This window comes from Falco punctatus (genome assembly GCF_963210335.1).
Source record: "Falco punctatus genome assembly, chromosome: 1".
NCBI classification, from domain to species: domain Eukaryota; kingdom Metazoa; phylum Chordata; class Aves; order Falconiformes; family Falconidae; genus Falco; species Falco punctatus.
The window spans coordinates 98,584,362-98,603,539 of NC_137580.1; the positions used below are offsets into that span (position 1 = coordinate 98,584,362).

The 19,178-nt window shown below is 39.4% G+C and overlaps 1 protein-coding gene across 4 annotated transcripts in view; it reads left to right on the forward strand.

The window, feature by feature from the left end:
• The window catches only part of TTC28 (tetratricopeptide repeat domain 28), a 191,592-nt gene that overhangs the window by 1,721 nt on the left and 170,693 nt on the right, over positions 1-19,178 (forward strand). For 3 of the 4 annotated variants that reach the window (XM_080405593.1, XM_080405594.1, XM_080405595.1), the window contains exon 2: positions 11,140-11,418. In XM_080405593.1, coding sequence (XP_080261719.1) covers positions 11,191-11,418 — 228 coding nt within the window. In that variant the 5' untranslated portion in view covers positions 11,140-11,190. Of the gene's footprint in view, positions 1-11,139; positions 11,419-19,178 lie in introns of those variants that run through there. The other variant, XM_080405598.1, reaches the window with a different exon arrangement.

The following is a 19,178-nucleotide window of genomic DNA, read 5'->3' on the forward strand; positions in this document are numbered from 1 at the left end:
CTCTTGCGCTTTCTGCTGGTACTGAACAAGAGCTCTTCAGGTGCTAATTAAACCCTTTATATGCTCTTCGGAAAGAGTTTTTTTGGCAAATGGATGAGTGGGTATGCATTGAATATCAGAAGATTTTTGTCAGCAGTAGGGTTGGAGGGGAGGGAGGGTTGTCTGGTCTGAACAGACAGTCATGTTTTTTTTAAGTCCTGGGTTGTGATAATATGTAAGAGTAATCATTGTTACTAGTGATAGCATCAATAATTATTATTATTACTCATATTCTGTACTATCCATATCTTAATTTTTAAGAGCCAAAATCCACTGCTGTGACAGTAGCAGTCTGTATATATTTCTGGTGCGTATTGATCAAGTCTCATTTTCTGGCTGCTTCACTGTATTACATGTTGAAAGCCTCTTCCTCGTCCACTGCATATCCTTTCCTCCCTACCTGGATACCAGTTGCTTCCATTCCTGCTGGGCAGGTCACTTGAGATAACGGAGAGGTTGCAAGTGAAGTGCCGACCTACCTGTGCACGGGGGACGCAGCTACTGCCCTTGTGCTGACAGACCTGCGCTTCTAGACGGCACACGTCCTCGCAGAGAAGACAACAGTTGTATTACAATTGAACAGTTTGTCGCAGACAATAAAATCTGGGGAGCACGTACACCTGCTGCACTGACAAGTCTTCCTGAAGCGACTGTCCTGTTCAGCCCCAGCTTTTGCTGTATTACTGATCTGTCAGTGCATCGTTACTGTGTCTGTCTCCCTGCGGCTAACTGACGGTTCAGCAGAAAAGGTCAGATTCCTCATTGATAATTTATAGTTTGTTATTATTAACGATAACTAAATTCAAGGTTTTGTGCTCCCTTTAGCTTACATTAGATCTTTCTTTTGCATTAATGATACGTCTGTTGGGTGGCTGTGGGAGCAAATGACTCTTTAGACTGAGGATGTCAACTTTTATTTCTTTTCTATGTTTTGGCGTCGTACTGGCTATCTCTTAATGAGAAAACTAGCCCCTCTCTGCTTTGATTTCTCATTCTTCATCTCAATTTTTGCATTACTTTCCACTTCTGTGCTGTGTTTTCACTCTGTTTCTTCCATTCTTTAAGAATTTTGACTTGTTCGTATTGTTCCTTTGAAACGATTGACACTAATATACTGTATGTTGATGTTGAGGGACTGTTCCTGATCTGTAAAGGGGCTCTTTAATGAGATTAGCAAGGACCTGGAAAATTTGAACTTTTGAGTTTGTTTTGGGCTTTCAGCATGCTCAGATACAAACTTGAGTTTTCAGTTATTAATTTACTTTTGAAGGTTATCTCTGAGACCAATTAAGCTAGATTTTAGTTTTTCTGAGGAGAGGAAAAAGCTAAGTATCCCCCGTTCGGTTTGAGTTGTTTTGCAGGCTGCGTAAACGTGTCACACAAGGCATGATGAAAGCACTGTTCTTTACTTCAGAGTGAGTTTTCTGAAAAAATTTAATGTTCTTTACAGCGCTTGAGAGTTCAGTTAGAACTTCCTGAACATTCAAGATGTATGCATAATTTCAATTCCATGTTCACTAGACTTTGTGAATTTCTTTCATGCTTTTAATTACTTTTTTTGAAGCCATTATTACTGTTGTCATTTGTGACACCTGGGATAATTCTGCATTCTAACTGCACTGCATGTGTAAGCTTACTTCAGTTAGTGTTCTTTTATCTTCTGCCTATTCGATGCCTCTCTGTTTCTGTGAAATGGTGAACAATTGTATTTTCCCTGTGCTTTTCCGAATTTCTATAAACCTTTGACTTACTCCCTTGAATTCTTTTCTAACTTTCATCGTCTTAGTCTCTCTTTGGAAATGGAGATGGATTCCTATTTGGTTATCTGTTACCCATCTCTTACCTCTTCTACTAATATATCTTTATGTGCTTGTGTGCTGGTGGTAACGAAACTGGACGTGACATTCAAAATGCACTTCCTACTGCAGGTTTTTAGAATGGCATAATTGTTTCCTGTTTCTCCTTTCCCAAAGATTCTCATTATATTACTTGTTTGTTTGGCTGTTCATGAGCACAGAGACAGTGTTTCCAGGAGAATTTCTCCAAGGACTCTTAAAATGTCTTTTGTGAGGGGTAAGGGTATCTTTGGCGTCAGTTATTGTAATAACAGCTAAGGATTATTTTTTTTCCCCGATCACTTTGTATTTACTGACACTGAGTGTCACCTGCTATTTATTTCCCAGAATATACTGAATATTCTTCTGTGCTCTGGGTCCTTGTTTTATGCTTATCAACTTTGCCTCCTTGGTGTACAGTTCCAGTAGCTCACCTGTGCGCTGCACAAAGCAGTTTGGGTTAGGTCTCTGAGAACCCCGAAAATTATATGCCACAGTCAGAAAATGAGAAAGACAAATGTGTTGCCAATGGCTTGAATTCATTAGGCAGATTTGCCCAGAAATTTGTGAATGATGCCCACGCTCATGCCATCTCTCTTGATAATGTCCTTGCCAATACACCTTTGTATATATTTCCTAGTCTGGTTGGATGCATGACCGTGATCGAGAAACACGTGAGACACCAGCAGATGCCTGAGAGGCTGCAGGATGCCCTTTTAGAGTTTAGATAAATTGTCTCCAGCTATTTATTTGGTGGTTAATCCTTTAGAATAAGGTAAAACCCAAAGGACCCTGCCTGACCAGTTGTATGTTGGGGAATATATATCCCTCTTAGCAAGCTCTCCATGTAACTGATGGAAGGTTTGAAACATTAACCTGCTTCCAGTTCTCTTGGAAGTTCACAAAAGAAGGGTTTAATTATACATAATGAATAGTATATATGATGGAAAATAAAATAATCCTATGTTGTGAGACTGCTCATCTTATGAAAAGGACCATATTTTTAATTATCTTTTAGTACAATGCGGTCCAGAAGGTTCAAGGACCTTGTGCTGTGTAACCAGTAGGTACAGTAATCAGAAAACTGGGAGAGGGAGAGCAGCTATAACAGAGGCTGACCTATCGTGCCTGAAGAACTTTCTATAAAAAGTTATATATAGCAAGATGGTCATGGTCTCTTTTGGCCATCTCCTTACTCATCATTAGTTGGTCTAATAGTTTCTTGAAATACTTCTTAAGGACTGAGAAGAGCTTTGAAGTCACCCATTTGAGGAAGATGGGAATAAAGAATTTGCAATAATTTGATGCATATTGGTCATAGCTTTTCAGTTATTGCAAATAATTACATTTGGCCCCAGATGTGTGAACAGATTGCATTGCACACATGATCCAAATAGTATTTTAGAGTGTGTTTGCAGTGAAATCAGGCTGGTTTCTCAATAGTATTCAAAAATAGCATCTGTACAACTTAGTTCTTTTCTTGGTTTTGGAGTATTTACTTGAAAATAGAATATTGTTTCTTAACTGGAGTGTTTTGTGGAAGTGTGAGGGCATAATTTGGTCTGCATAACCTTTAATTTTTAAAATTATGTATGAACCAAGAAGTACTGTTTAAATTTAGCTATGAATTTCATAGTTGTTACAATTTTTAGCAACATGTAGCATAGCTCAAATTAAAGTTGATCTAACTGATGTTACAATTGCATATCTCTCCAAGTTCAGTATTGGAAGCTCACAGTTGCTTCTCATTTTTAGAAAATGCTTTAGAAAAGACATCTTTTTCTTTAGAAAATTTTGTATAGACGCCAGTCTGAAAAAATACCAGTTTTCTTCCTGTTGATAAGTTTGTTTTTAAAATATTTCTGTCTCTAATGACAATGAAAAACCAAATTGGTAGAACATTAGCAGAACAATATGCTCCAGAAGCCTAGACATATATTCCATTAGGAAACTTGCTAAAATGTGGTTGGTATTTTTTTATAGAATAGTACTGTAAGCTGTGGTTTTATGTTCAAGGTATTTATTCCTTTTGATTTATTTATGCTTTTATATAAGTTATAGCTTTTTTATGATATAAAAGTAGATTTTCATGAACATCTAACAAATCCCTTTTGGAACTTTATTTTAGAAGTTGGAAGTTTGACTTCTGTTTTACTTATTACTTTGTGAAAATCTAACTTGGTGTGGTTTTTTTCCCCTATAATGTGGATTTTCCAGGGAAAATTAAAACCCTATCTGTCAGAATAATATTTACTGACACTTGTAGGAGTACTTTAGACTAAAATAGATGTCAGTTTAGATACCCTGATAATTAACACAGAGTAAATGCTAGACTTCAGAAACTGCAGGACAATGGAAATGGCAGAAGCAACAGAAGTTTGCAGGATTTCCTTCGTATTGCTTCTACTAGGTGGAAGGTAACTTCATCAGTATGCCTCTTGGGTGGTGGCAGGGTTTGTGTTTTCATTGAGGCATTGGCATTGCACGGGCGTATTTTAGCCAGCAGTCTGCAGGGTGAGTGAGTGTTTTCCAGGGACCCTTCGGTAACTGCCCATCGAGTGGTGTTTCCTTTACCTGAAGGTTTAAGGATGGGGAATAGTCACTGACCAGGTTGTTGATGCCCCGCTTACGGGGTGTATATATTATCTTGCTGAGACTTAAGGAGATGTTTTCTTTGTGTCTGTGGGGATGTACTCTCAGCAGTATTTCATAACAGTTTGTGAAGACAAAATCCAGCTTAGAAAAATCTAGCAGCCTGGATAGCTGTTGTGCACATCTGATGGTGGCTTAGACTTTCAGAGTCAGTGGCCTTCCATTTCTTCCCACACTGTTTCTGTTAAAAGTCTCTTCCGACTGGGTGAAGGTTGCATGTGGCTTGGCAAAGCTCCGTGTCTGCTCAGAGGCGTAGTATGGACTCGCTGAGTGCTAGCTGCTAGGGGGGAGACTACAGGGAGAAACTTCATGTTCTTTATCTGCTCTTGGACTCTTGTGGAAGACAGTTTCTGTTACAGAAAAACAATAATATCCCAGAATATGGAGTGAAAAAACCATAAAGCCATTTTACAGATCGAAATACAAGATGTTCTACAGATGTTTTCGTAGAAAGGAAAGCTCAGTTACAGATTTAAGCTGATTTTGGAAATGCATATTTAGAATAAGTAACTGTCACTTTTTTCAGAGTCCATTTGGAATGCCAGTTTTTCTGCTTGCCTCTTTTAGTTTTTCCTCTTACTGATGCTTCATTGATGATCCTGAGCTATTTCGATAACTTAAATATAAAAATGCTGAGTATCCCACTTTAAGTATTTGTGAAAGTTACAAAGGATTTTTTTTTTTTTAAAAGGTGTCTTAATTACGGACTTGCCACCCAAGACATCATCTATATAAACCATGTTTATTTGAATTGTGTGGCATTAAAGAAGATGGATTACATACAAGCTGAGAGGTGTAAGATTCATTGTTCTTTGATGAAGCATTCTCTTCATGCTGTTGTACCACGTTGTTTTCCCTTGTCCTCTTGTCTTGGAGCAGAATTTGGATTTGCTGTTATCTCTTCTCACTCATCTAATTGGAAGTCAATGGGAATCTACTCCCTGCTGTTTTCTGGATAGCGAAGTGCTGTTCGGGCAGTCAGATCTTTCAGCGTGTATGGGCACTTGCTTCTTTCTGTTTTTTTTTCTAAGTGTTCTGTAGAGGACTAAGTTTAGCAAGCTTGGTGTTGGAAGACAAACATTCCTGTGATGTAGGTTTTTCTGTGTGTTCAACTTCCTTTTTGCTTTGGGGCTTGGGAGTTCGTTTGTTCTTGAAAAGAAAAAGTCCAAAGAAAATTGTGTTTCTGACACTCATCTTGAATGGTCAGTGAGGTTGAATCTTGAGCACCTTCTGTAAGAGGGAGAAGATTTTCCCCCAGAGGGAATTAATTGCTGAATCTAATCTGAAGCAGATCTTGTGGGAGCTTCTGTCTAATGTGACCTCTGTAGTAGGAGCTGGTTTCTGGTGCCCTGTGCTGGTTTGGAGAAGTGATGCTGAGAAGCGTGTGCCATCTTCTTTATTAGAAATACATGAGCTCCTGTCTTAAACTGTCTCTGCTAGATCCTCTTCTGCACCTCATTAGAACCTTTTTTATTCCACTGTGCTAAGGAACCTCTGCTTCATCTTCAGCATTACTTTATACGGTTACTTTCTATAGCAAAGTGTTACACAGCCTAAATATGTGTGTTGCCATCACTGTCCACTGTCTTAGCAGGAGAAGAGCAGTCATGACTGAAAGGTGGGGATGGCTTTCTAGTGAGTACTTTTTGTGTGTTGGTACCATCGTAACAATATTTTTTTATTTGTGGTTTAGTCCCAGAGTGAGTCAGTTTTGTTCTGTGGTTTGTTCTTTTACCTAATGATGTTTTGCTGCCTTATGTAATTCTCATGATAGCAAGAATTAAATAATAATGTATCCCAGAAATTACCATCATAGTTTCCTTTAAAAGAGTTTCATTTTTTTTCATGAAATTATTTAGCATCACAGAATGTTGGAGGCAGAAACCACTTTACTTGGACTGAGGGGATATCTCCTCATGGATTCTCCTTGTTGTTACAGACTCACAGTATGATTTTGGGAAGATCATTAACAACTTGGTGTTTTCATTTGTTCATGCATAATAAGCAGACCAAAAAGATGGCTACTGTCTGACTTGTGCATTCTTTAGTCTTGCTGGTGCTGCTTGAGGTTGTGCCTGATGAGACATGCCCTCGCAGAGCACCTGTGCCTGGTGCTCAGTACCTCTGGCTTGTGCAGGCTGTGTCCAGGCAAGCTGCTTCTGTGGCTGTGGCAGCATCGGTCCCTGTGGTCAGGGGGAGGCAGTGGGACAGATGCCACCCGCTGCCGAGCCAGAGGTGGCATCTTCAGTGTGATGCTGGCTGGGCTTTCGCTGCCAGGCTGAGCCTCCAGCTGGCAGCAGTTACGGCCGTAGCTGTTAAGGAATCTATTCCTTGAAGTATTTATCTTCTATAATAAGTTCATGACTAGTTCTGGTACTCCTGCATCTGGATGTTGCAGTCGTTTGCTCTGAATATGATAAAAGAATGGGAACTACGCAACATTTGGCATTTCTCATTGTCCCTGATGCAAGCCAGTCACCAGAAAATACAGTGGCAGGGGGACAGAGGCCACCTTTACAAACACGTCTGAGGAACTGGAGTAGTCTGTTTGGTACCTTGCACCCTGACACTTGGCATTGTTTAACAAAATAACTGTTTTACTGTACGAACAACACAAGCAGTGTTTAAACCAGAGATCACCTTGGCTGAATCTGTTGTGGGCGGTTACTGATACGTTGAGGTCAACGGTTCAAAATAGTAAGTTTTGGAAGCAAAGCTGTTTCCTTTGGAGTCTGCACTGGACAACCTAATAAAGGAGGAACCCGAAGAAAATATTCAGGCTTTCTGCTGAGAGGTGTGTGTTTATGTGATTATGCAACATCTGGTGATGTTTGTGACCAATGGGTCAGGTTAATTTACTCTAGTCTGTTCCCTGCTTTTTCAACTCTTGCTGTTGATGGGGGTTGGCTGTATTTAACACATCATGATGAATTAAGTCACTTAGTGGTCAGTGCAGCCAGTTCTGTTAAGGGAAGTTGGAGTTGATTATTTAAATCAAGGTAGCTTTATAGTTTTTAAGAATTTGAAACATACTGTTCTCTGCAAAGATGATATCACCTATCTGTCTTACGGAGTTCAGGTATTCTGAGTGGAGACCTCTCACCTTTGGGATTGACAAAACTTTCTATGATGACGGTGAAAAATTTTTTTTCATGACTGATGTATTTATAAATGAATGCGGTATGTCTGGGAGGAGTCACAGTGACAGTGTAGGTGTCATGACCAGACAGGAGAACAAAACAAATATTATTTTTTATCCTTTAATTGTGGCACAAACAAAATATCATGTAATTTAGAAACCAGGGAGAGAATCTTGCTTCAGTTCTTTCTGTGGAAGATGTCAAAAGAGAAGATACCTGTATCTCCTCCTTAGTGTGCAGGTCTGTTCCTTCTGATAGACTGACTTGGTCCTTGTGACCAGTTAAATAAGTCACACAAATATTATCCATATTATCTGTGCCAGAAATTTGGATTGTGCTACCTGACCTACCTGTACTTAAATAAGTTGAATTTGCACTGCAGAAGTTTATTTTGCTGATGAAAATCTCAGGTTTTGTCAGAGTTGTAGCAGGAAGCTATTGAAGCTAGGAACGTAGCAGGATTCCAAAGGGCTCCGGTAAATGTACATAGATCAAAGCAACGTCTGTTGCTGTTACAGCTGGCAGCTTTGGAAAGGGGGGCGTTTTAAACTGGGGGTGGGTGGGTGAGGGTGTCTACATGGGGATGTTTGCTTGTTTGTTAACACAGTTTCCAAGGATCGTGGGTCAGGATGATCTCTGACATCACAGAGCATCGCCGGAGTCCTTACACTGGGTCTGTTGTTCACCCTCTGATGTTCACCTTGTGTTTGCCCTCTGATACTTTTCTTAATTTATGATTGTTCATTTCCTCAGATCCTTCTGAAAAATGATGTATGAGAGTTCTGTAAGCTGTTAGCCCGGCGTTCCCTTGTGTATTGCATGAAAGTTCAGCCGCTTTTAGATATTTGTGATGTTTAAATTCCTTTTAGGCCCCACATAAAGGTCATACTGCCCCCACCGCCCCACCCCCAGGAGAATATTACTCAGGTTAAGATATTCTGTGCTCCTTGTATACAATGAGCATTTCCATAAGACTGCATTGGATTTTCTTGCCTGTAGTGACTCTGAAGTGTTGGTTCTAAGTTGTATAAAATCAAATTTTCCACTCTTCTGGTAATGTCTAGGAACAAAGGCTAGTGCGGAAGTACAGTGTGAAAATTCACTAGCTGCTCTGAATGTAGTGATTGGAAAAATTGCACAGTAGTTTTAGATTTTAGAAGAATCTTGCACAATGGCCATGTGTTTGTTAACCTCAGTGGGTTTCAGGAGTAGGCAGGAATGTAGGTTCTTGGAATTAAAGAAGCTGCTGAAGCTACAGAAAAAAACCACAGGTTAAGATGAAAGGAAATGGGGGAAGAACAGGATTTCCTTTGGCTTCTTTTATTTTCCTACACCAAGTCAACTCTACATGGGAATCATGGTATCTCCGGGTAGTTACCTGTGCTGTCCCTGGCACCTGGGTACCCACCAGCCCTGCTTCCCTACAGGTCCTCCAGCCATCTGTGCCCTCCTGGTCACTACTTGGCTTCCTCAGGGTGTCCCGATCTTTCTGTTTGAACATCTACTCATGTAGTAGCTGCTCAATCTTCATATTCTGCTCTTGCAACTCCTCAGGTCACAGCAAACTGACCACATGCTGAAGTTTATGGTGAAATACACACAAACGTGTGAGTTGTTGCTTTACGCCAAGCGACGCGGCGTGTTCAGCACTTAACGTTTGGGCTATTGCTCGCGGTAGAGCGATTTTCCTGCCAGTACTTGAGAATATGTGAAGTTGCTGTTAGTAAACTCGATTGAAGTAGCGAAGAAGTATGCCAGTGCATTTAAAGAGGTACTACATATGGAAAGAATTTTCAAGGATGCAGAAATTTGCTTTTTATAGTGCTGTTCATAATAATAATAATAAGACAAGGTACATATTAGCTTATATTAGCAGGAGTACTATGTAAAGGACAAGTATGCAGATGAAAGGAACAAAGTTTTTGGTTTGTTCTGCTGTAGGCAGGATAATCAATTTTACATTTACTGATACAAAGGAGGGTTGGGGTGCTTATTAGGAAAAATATTTTAATGATGAAAACAATGAAGCAGTATGATGAGATTGCCTGAGTAAAACATGGAGTCTTCTTCAGGAGAGAAGTTCAGAAACAGTTTGGACAAACACCTGTCAGGAAAAAAAAGTGTAATTGTAAGGAAAAGAAGAGATCAGTAGTTTCTAATTTAATGCTTTTCTATTGTTGTTTGACTTAAGGGGCGAAAAAAACCAAGTCTGTAGACCATTTTGATGTTTGAGACAGGATGTCAGTTTGCAGCTTGCTTCCCTTTCCACTTAAAAATACGCCCGGCTTGCTCTGTTAATGTATTTAAGCCCTGCAGTTGTTGTGTTGTGGTAACAATATGTGTTGTTCTTAACCTTTTTCGGTCTGCAGGACTGGAAATAGATGACACCAGTCTCAATTATAGTCGCCTAAACCTTTAATGAATATTTCAAAGTACTTTGTATGTTACTGGATGTACGTGTTGCCTGTTGCCAAATACAATTACTGCAGAATTCACAACTGCCTTGTAATCAGAGCTGTACAAAGATATTCTTGCTGAGTTTCTGGAGGTCCGTGGGAGAGAGTAGGGTGTGCATGACAAAACCAGTTACTGACTGCAGATGACTGGCTGAAGAAAACACGGAATGTAGAAGGTTAAATGAGGAGAAAAGGTGTACCAGAATCAATGGACCTAGGATTTTCTACAGCTCGCTTTAAATAATAACCTTTATAATTAGAAGGCGTAAACCTGCTTTTCTTTGTCATTTTGTATTGCCTGAAGTTGGCAATCTGGAAGGTGGCTCTGCCAGTGATGACTGTTCTGTTGCTAAAGTAGCATGCCCTGCTAATTTCTGTGAGTATACTCACAGATATATAGAAATACATCCAGGGGTTCATCCTTCCCTTCCTATTTATGAACAATTTGCAACCTGCAGTTGGCTGGAGATAGAGGTTTGTGAGCAGATGTCCCAGTGCAAGTTCTTTGGTTTGAAGAGTATTTATACATTCCTCCATTGTCTGTGCACACGTGTGCTTCTGTGTGACTTGTGTATCAAACTTCGGATACACCTGCATGTTCACATTGTCACCTGCCACCTGTTCAGATAAACTTCCTTACCTGGTGACTGTGCTTGTAGAATCAAATAGTATGGCTGAGGAGGAAAAACTTGGGAATTGTGGCATGCAGTGTACTAAAATAGACTACAGCTAGTCTTTTTGCCTGAAGAAGGCGATATGTCTTCTAAAAGACATCCTTCAGAGGGAGTATGTTTTATAAGGCTCTTTCCTGTTACTTTTGTACCACCTCACACACCCCGCCCCCAATAATCAGATAATTGACTTTTTTAATTATCTGATTCTGAATTCATAATTTGTTTGGCAGTAATGCTGGTGGCTTTAATTTCTGCTGTACAGTTTCTAATATTTTGATTTTTTTCCTTTTTTGAGTAGCATTTCTTAACACTAACGTACAATTTCACCCTCCTGCCCTCCCAGATTTCTTTCTTTGGATCAAAATCTGTTGGAAGAAGAAGCCCTGACAGTCCCATGTTGAGCAAAGCTGAATTTGTTGAGAAAGTTCGCCAGAGCAACCAGGCTTGCCATGATGGCGACTTCCATACAGCGATCGTGTTGTACAACGAGGCTCTGGGAGTCGATCCCCAGAACTGCATTCTCTACAGTAACCGTTCGGCAGCCTACATGAAAATCCAACAGTATGACAAGGCCCTGGATGATGCAATCAAAGCACGACTGCTAAACCCCAAATGGCCAAAGGTAAGAAAGTGTATTTGTCTTCTGAGAAAGGAGTAATTCTATTGGGATGATTATTCACATTGTAACACCTAATATATAACACAAGTGTATATATTTCTGTACTAAAGTCTGGTTTTGCTAAAAGCTTCAGATAATAATATCTTTTGTGTTTAAAATTGTTTGACTTGAATTTCCTTTTGGGTATTAAACTCTTTTCTGTGTAAACTTACTTTTCCTCAATGGGGGTATGATACTACCTTACTATTTTAAACCAGCGTGGTTTCTGGATTGTGAAGACCAGAAATCTCTTTTAATGTTAAAACACGATCAGCATTCAGTAGCATCGAGGAATATTTTGTTGAAAAACTTCTTGAGAGGTAGCGTGGAGATTCTTACCAGTAATGGAGCAGTAAGGCCTTTCAAAATAGTGTCCAAAGAGAGTTCATGTGTAATGTATTTTGGATAAACATTTGAAGAAATGTGTATCTTAGCATTCTTGGCAAGATCTGACTACTCAAGGAAACATTTTGAAAAGAGTAAATGGTGTTGGTTGCCTGTTCCTTCTGGGATTGCTCCCCACTAGCTGGAATTGGTTGCTTCAGTCACTGTCACCCTTGGCTAGCCCAGGACCAGCCTTTTACATGCTAATCAATTTTAACAGTGTTTGTTCCAGATTCCATTTCTCCTGGTAATCCCTCACACAGTCTTATTAGCCACTTTAGCTAAAGGTGCAATTTAAGAGCGATTCATCATGCAGGTTCCTCCCTTCAGAAATTATGGCAGGTAGGAAGCATAATGTTCTCCATCCGCTGAACTCCAAACTATTGAAGTTGTTGCCTTTTATTTCAAAGCAGATCACTTGAAGTCTTGTATTCTGATTTTCAGTTGTTTATTAGCTTCTAGAAAAGCCTTATCATATGCTTCTGTAAGATTTTCGTTAATTACTTTACCCATACTCTAAGCACAAATCCAAGCTCTACTCGTTATCAGCTCCATGTGTTGAGATTGTGTTGTATACCTTTAAATCAACGTTGCTTGCCTTCCTTTTCTCATTGGTCCATTGTCTGTATGTTGAGTAGTCTGTTAACTAAAAACATGAGCATAAGTCTAATGGCCAGCTGCTTAGCAGTTACATTTCCAAACTCCCCATAATTTTGTTTGCTGTGCTGCAGTAAGTAGACAGACACATGTTTTTTCATGCCTGCCTAGTATATTTTCATGTGGAAAGTGGGAGCTGTTGTATAAAAAATATACATAAAATAGTGTTCTTTCCACTCGAAAGACAGGATTTTCCTAGATACATGTATACGTTTGAGGATTCAATGCTGTGAAAGCTTCTGCTGCTTCTGCAGCTCCCAAGACATCATCTTGCTAAACAAGGTATGTGTCTGCTCATTCCGCCTGGGAAGGAATGGCAGGGGTTGCAACGTCTGAGTATGTTTGAAGGCAAAGAGCTGGTGGTATCTTCTCATCAGTACAGTCTGTGCACACAGCGTCACTTCTGTCTCAGCCTTCCACGCTGTGACAGCTTGTCTGCTGGACTGCTAGGCTTGTCTGCCCTTGGCAATTCGCTCATCCTCTCATCAGGAGAGAGAGCATCCTGCAGCTATTTTAATGCGATGCACCTTTCTGAAGGAAAAGAGCCTGACTTTTCTCCCCCTGCCCTCCCCCCCTTCAGAATTTAGTATCTTAACTCTGGAATTTCTGGAGTCAAGAAACTGCAGTTTTACACAATCTTCCCCATTTTAAGTTTCTGTCTTTAGTGATACCAGAAAACTGCTTTAGAAAGATGTTATTGAAAGTGTTTTCTAAATCTCTGCCCACTCATAATCACAAAGGAAGACCATGGGCCGGGGGAGATCCTTTACTGTTGTTGATCCTGTTTTTTGGCGTTGCCATCTTGAATTGCAGCGGTTTAATTTGTGTTTTATTTTCACACTTAAATTTTGTACTTTCTTTTTCTATTCACTTTTATACTTGTGATTTCGGTCTTGTGTTACTGAATGGCATAAAAGATTTTGCAAAGGTTTGTATGAAGGACTGTGTTTAAAGAAAGAAAATTGCGTTACTGTCATTAAACTCCAATTTTCCAGGTCAGTTATCTGAATGCAGGGAATTAAAGAGCATAAAAGCAAGGGTGCTTTTGCTTAGTTTTGTATCCTGTTTCTAAGAAGTCTGGTAGTGATTTACTATAGAGCTCACTTAGATGAAAAGTTATGAAAAGACTTCATAAAAGAATATTTTCAAAATGCCAGTCACAGATAGAAGTATAAGAAGACATTTGACATTAATCATTTGAATAAATTTGTAGATCAAAATAGAAAATAAGATGGAAAAGAAGATTTACTAGTTAAAAGGCTAGTTGTGTTAAATGAAGGCATTATTATCAGTTTCTTAAATACAGAAATAATAGACTATGTATTGATGCAGTACTAAGGTGGAATAGTTTCAAAAAACCCCCAAACCTCCAACATTTTTACTAATGTTCAGGTAGACTGTATTATTGAGTTAAAAGCATGAAGTAACTGCTTTGATTCTAGTTCTGCTGTTAAATGTCCACCTCATCTTGAGCCAACTTTATTCCTTTGTTTATTCATTTTTTGTAAAAAGTCGAGGAATTGCTTTTACAGAACACTTTGAACCTTACTGATGGAAAAAGTAGCAGAACACCTAAGTGATGTTCTTATGATGAAGCAGCATCTGCTCTTGCTTTATTGGATCAGTGGGTAAAGGCTCTCTTGCTCTGTGATACAAAATGCTTACATAGAAGAGTCAAAGTAGCTTTTGCAGGCTTTGTCCCGTATAAAGCCCATCCTCAGTCTCTGTATTTATTCTTTTCTTTTTTCACTGTGGTATCTTTAGTTTGTCAGATTTTCAGTGCTTCACACACTCTCCTCTTTTCTGCCAAACCACCAGAATCCCATTCAGAACCCTATCTTTTGGTTTTTGATTTTAATAACTTGGTGTTTTTTTGTTATTCTAGATTTGCTTGTACAGTATATGTTTTTTTTTAAGTAAGTGAGTACCAATAAAAAAAAAAAGTTTTGGCTTTTTTTTCAGCTCTATGTGGCATATCAGTGAGCGTTATGCATTTATTAAAAAATAATTGTAATTGACATGAGAAAAAAAAGCCAAAGTTGAGCTCCTTTAGAACATCCCCACTTATATATTCTTGGATGGCACCCTAATAAGAGAATATGTAGATGAATCAGAGCTGCTGTCTTGCAACAGAAGTACTGTATGTCTGCGATTGATATTCAAGAAGAACATGCTTATCCCCTCACCCTGGCACCACCACCAAACCAAAAAAAAAATGTATCTGAATTTTGAACATTTTCTAAAGAATTCCAAATGTTAAAGCATATCTTTCTGGCATCTATTTGACCTTAAGCAAAAAACATTATTTATAATAACTGTCGTTATAAACTTGTGCTGTAAAATAGTATAGACTTGACGCACAATCCACTGTGGTCCTGAGGCAGTTTGTTAGATGACGTGTGTATTGATCCCATCACTACTTCTTCAGTTACAGCCCAAGGTTGGCTGATGGCATCTGGTTAGCCTTTCCATGGCCACCGGCCAACAAATGCCCCACAGGTCCACGGCCAGCTGAACTTGTAACCTGGTGTGGTAACCCTCATGGCGGAGCTGTGAGGTGGGTTTGCCTCTCACCGACTGAGCGCTGGAACACGAGCTTTGCCAGGGTGCAGCACCAGCCAGCTGGTGCCATCTTGGAGCCCCCAGTTCATGGCTTGGAAGCCAAGCTCTTAGAAGAGTTGAGGAATAATCATATGAATACAAGTATCTAGAATTGTTGGGTTTAAGGCTAATGAGTTTTGCAAGGGTTACATAACCACATACATGACAGAAGCACTACTCTTAACTTTCACAGACTGTAATGAGAATTAATGTGAATCATCAGATCATCTGGCATCTTTTTACTGCAGAGGCTGTGCCTCAGACATGTCATCTCTGACGGTGGGTGTATTTCAAGCCTGATCTTTGGCGAGATCTGATCTTGTATTGTCATGGTTCTTTTAAGCTTTTGTATGTAGAAATAGATTTTTGATTTCAGTTGGGCTGAAGCTACAGCAATGGCATAAACATGAAATGAATTTCCCTTCAAGGCCTTTCATTAACTGGACTGAAGGTCAGTAAGGTGTTGAACAGGCAATAATTTGTAGAGGTCAGGGTTTGACTGCACTGTCTGCCTTCATTGACACAGTTGTGATAGAAGTCTCGTGAAAATGGCTTGGCAGGGAGCGCGTCTTGGCTTTTAAAAAGGAGCCATCATGCTACTACAGTAATTGAGATAATGAAAACCCACAGCTGAATGAATTATTTTTTTATCCTCTGAGTGTTCATTCCATCTGGAATTCTGATTTTCACACTCTTCTACATAGTACTTCCCTTTTGCTTTGAATTGTTGTTTCCACAGAAATCATCTGCAATGACTTAGGTTTCAGAAGAAAATGAAAAATTTTGCCAAGCTCTGTTTGTTATTAATTTGCCTGCTCCACAGTGAGGGTGAGTGTTGGCTTAAGACATCTGTATCTACAAATTGAGGCCAGTTGCTGCCACTACATCTTCGTTCTGTCTCATGAATTTATGTTAGTTTGGTGAGGAATAGTTGCTTTAGTTGCTGAGTCTGACTGTGCCAGTCTCGTCCCAGGAGGAGTTCCCCATTAAATGTTCCTTTTCCAGCCTTCAGCCCTCTTGGTCTTGTTTCCTCCATTGTGGAGCGGTTCATTTCTCTTCACGTGCCCTTTCCTGTTCTTGGTGAGTGTCCATTTTTCCCCCAATTTCCCTGATTCTTCAAATAATTTATTTAATAAATCAGCTTTTTTGCTCTTGGATGCTGAAGTAATACTTTCTTCCTTTCATGTCTGTGACAAGCAAGGGCATACTGGGAGCTGAAACCAGTGAAATATCTGTCTTAAAATACAATTGGAATTGAATGTAATTTTTTATATGGTTTTTATTCTGAATGTCATTAGAAAGTGTACCTTTTCTTCCTGAAAAGGCCATGATGCTTTTCAGCAGGATGTTTTGTAAGAGGACAGCATCATTGTAGGCTATGCTGATGAGAACTGCCTCAGTGATAAAAAGCTAGGTGAACAGGCTTAAAATCCCTGTCGGTGACAGAACAGTTTACTGGTAGAATAAATTCTATCTCCACATCTGCAATTTTTTAACAGTGCAACTAAATTGACAATTTCAATTCAAATATTAGCTAGGATGAAGGGATCTGACATACCGACATCTGTTGGTGATACTTTCCTGTTTAAAAGTAATTCATGTTAGCTCTGTTTCCATAAAATACCAGCAAGGGCAAAGAAAGGGATCAGTATCTAGAAAGCTCATTTGAACGGCCAGTTAAAAGTGCAAGCCTATTAACTGTGAAAACCACCCTTATTAGCTAAGCTCTACTAATTTTTGGAGCTGTTAACAGAGACAGAGTGAAATACTGCTTTCATCATACCAGCTGTCCTAGTGTGATTAACATAAGTTGGTGCATAAGATAAACAGTAATTACTTGTAATTATTTTACCACTATGAGATAGCTGTTTATCTGCTTGTAGGGGATGATGAATTCTACATCTTTCTAGGCTGAACTGTATTTTACAATTTTTTTGTTTTTGGCATTTCCATGGAACAGTGACAGAAAGCAGCAGTGCAACAGAGGGATTTTGGTGCTTGCAGTAGCTGGAGCTCTTGGGTTACTCTTCTTCCTTCATGGAAAAAGCACAGAGGAGTCTTTGTTTCTTTTTTATTTAGTTGAAGGACACAAATATAACTTGAGTTTTCTGACTGAACTGGGAAACAACTTTTGGTCAGATGACACAGAGGCGAAGTTAGATGCTGACCTGGCTGCCAGGTATGTTTTAGTCCCTCTTCCCGGTTTACTGACAGATAAACAGGGTGGCTACGCACCCCCTGCCTGCTGCGTACAATGCCAGACCTCTGCTTGGGTGGTCGCAGCGGGACCGTAGGTAGCAGCCGTGTGCTCCTCGAGTGTTTCGGATCACTGGGAGCCGTGCTTCTCCAACAGGAATGCTCTGGAAATCACAGCAGAGATGGGCAGTCCCGGGAGGAAGGCAGCTTGTTTGTGTGGTGTGTGTTCCTCATTTTCAATGTTTGCATTTTCTAAAATGTGTATTTGTATTTTACTACACAATTAAATCTAATTTTAGCCAGAGCAAGGAAAGGTGTACTTTAGGGACTAATTAACTATGTTTTGAACACAGAAATTTTGGGCTGGAATGGATATCAGAAAATAAGCAGCGGTGCTGATAAACTTCTTAGGGGATGATATGGTTGGTTGGTACAGCTGGGTTTGCAGAGCTGTCCCTACTAGCACCTGGGTACACACGTGTGTGTGTGTGTACATGTGTGTGTACGTGTGTGCAGCTTGCCAGTGTGAGCAAGCAGGAGGGCACTGGTTAAAGCTGAACAATTATGTTGCGTATTTCAATATCAAAGCTCCTTCACAGATTACAAAAAATATAATTATTTTCTTTTTATTGATAGAACATAACTGGGAAAATTGAAACTTACGCATACAAAATCTAAGCAATTTTATTAATTAGCCAGAAGAGGGAGCTTAACAGGTGTAGCTGGTGTTTTATTTGAAAGGCGTGAGTTTTAAATACACAACCCAGTTGCCTTTTACTTAGGAAGTTGAAAAACTAATTTCAATCCAGGTTTGCTGAGATTTAAGCTACTAAATGTAAATTTCTTTCTTTTCCTCCTCTATCTTGGGTATGGTTAAATCTTACATTCTTTTTTTTTGGTGGTTTTTTTTTTTTTGTTTGTTTTTTTATCATCAGCGTTTACAGTGTTAATGGGGGAATATCATAATCTTAAATGTGTTTGAAATAAATGTATTTTCACTCTCTAACCAGGCCATTTCACTAAAACAAACCTTTCTTCAGAGGCTAGCAAATGAAACCAAACCAAACCAAAAAATACTGTGAAATAAAGCTGTGAAATGAGACAGTGTAGAAAGCAAGAAAGTGGTTGTTCCCACTCTCATGCTTTCAAACACAATTGTCTATCACTTTGAATTTTCATACAGCTTATATTTTTATACATCGTGTATTAATTTGCATGCAGCTTATCTTTCCTGTTAGGGTCTTGAGTTAATTTAAGTTCCAATCCCTCATGCTCCTCCCTCTGGCCCTGTTCTCTCAAGGTACTTTTTTTTTTCTTTTTTTTTCCCCCACTTGTTTTGAATCCTGCAATATCTGAGCAATGTTCTTTTAAAGTAACATAACTTTGTTTCCCTTCTTTCTGCACTGAGGTGCAGTGGTGTACTGCATCCCCAAACAAGCTCCTCTTAGACATGTGTGCTCCCAACACAGTCACCTTCTTTTGAACTTAATTTGAAAAAAAAAAAAAAGGCTAGATATGAAAATCAGCAGCTGAAAGTTATTCTCTTTAGCATAGCTCCCCTCCCCACCCGAAAATCTGTCTTTAAAGCATTCATTCATGTTGAGTAATAAGCGAGTATATGTATACAAATACATCTGGTTATCTACTGCAACTTCAAACCAAACACACAAGTGAGAAGGTGATGGAAGGAATGTTCTCACCTGCAGCAGATCAGGATAACTGACTGGGGGTGCTGCAGTGTGCGACGGCCGCGTGTTTATGAACTGTTTGTAGTGTTTGTCTGAGAGGTTGGCTTGGATGTCCTGCTATTTGTAAAATATTTTGTGTACATATCACTGGGAAATGCAAAGGTAACGGAGTATCTCAGGAATTAAATTGCATTTTGG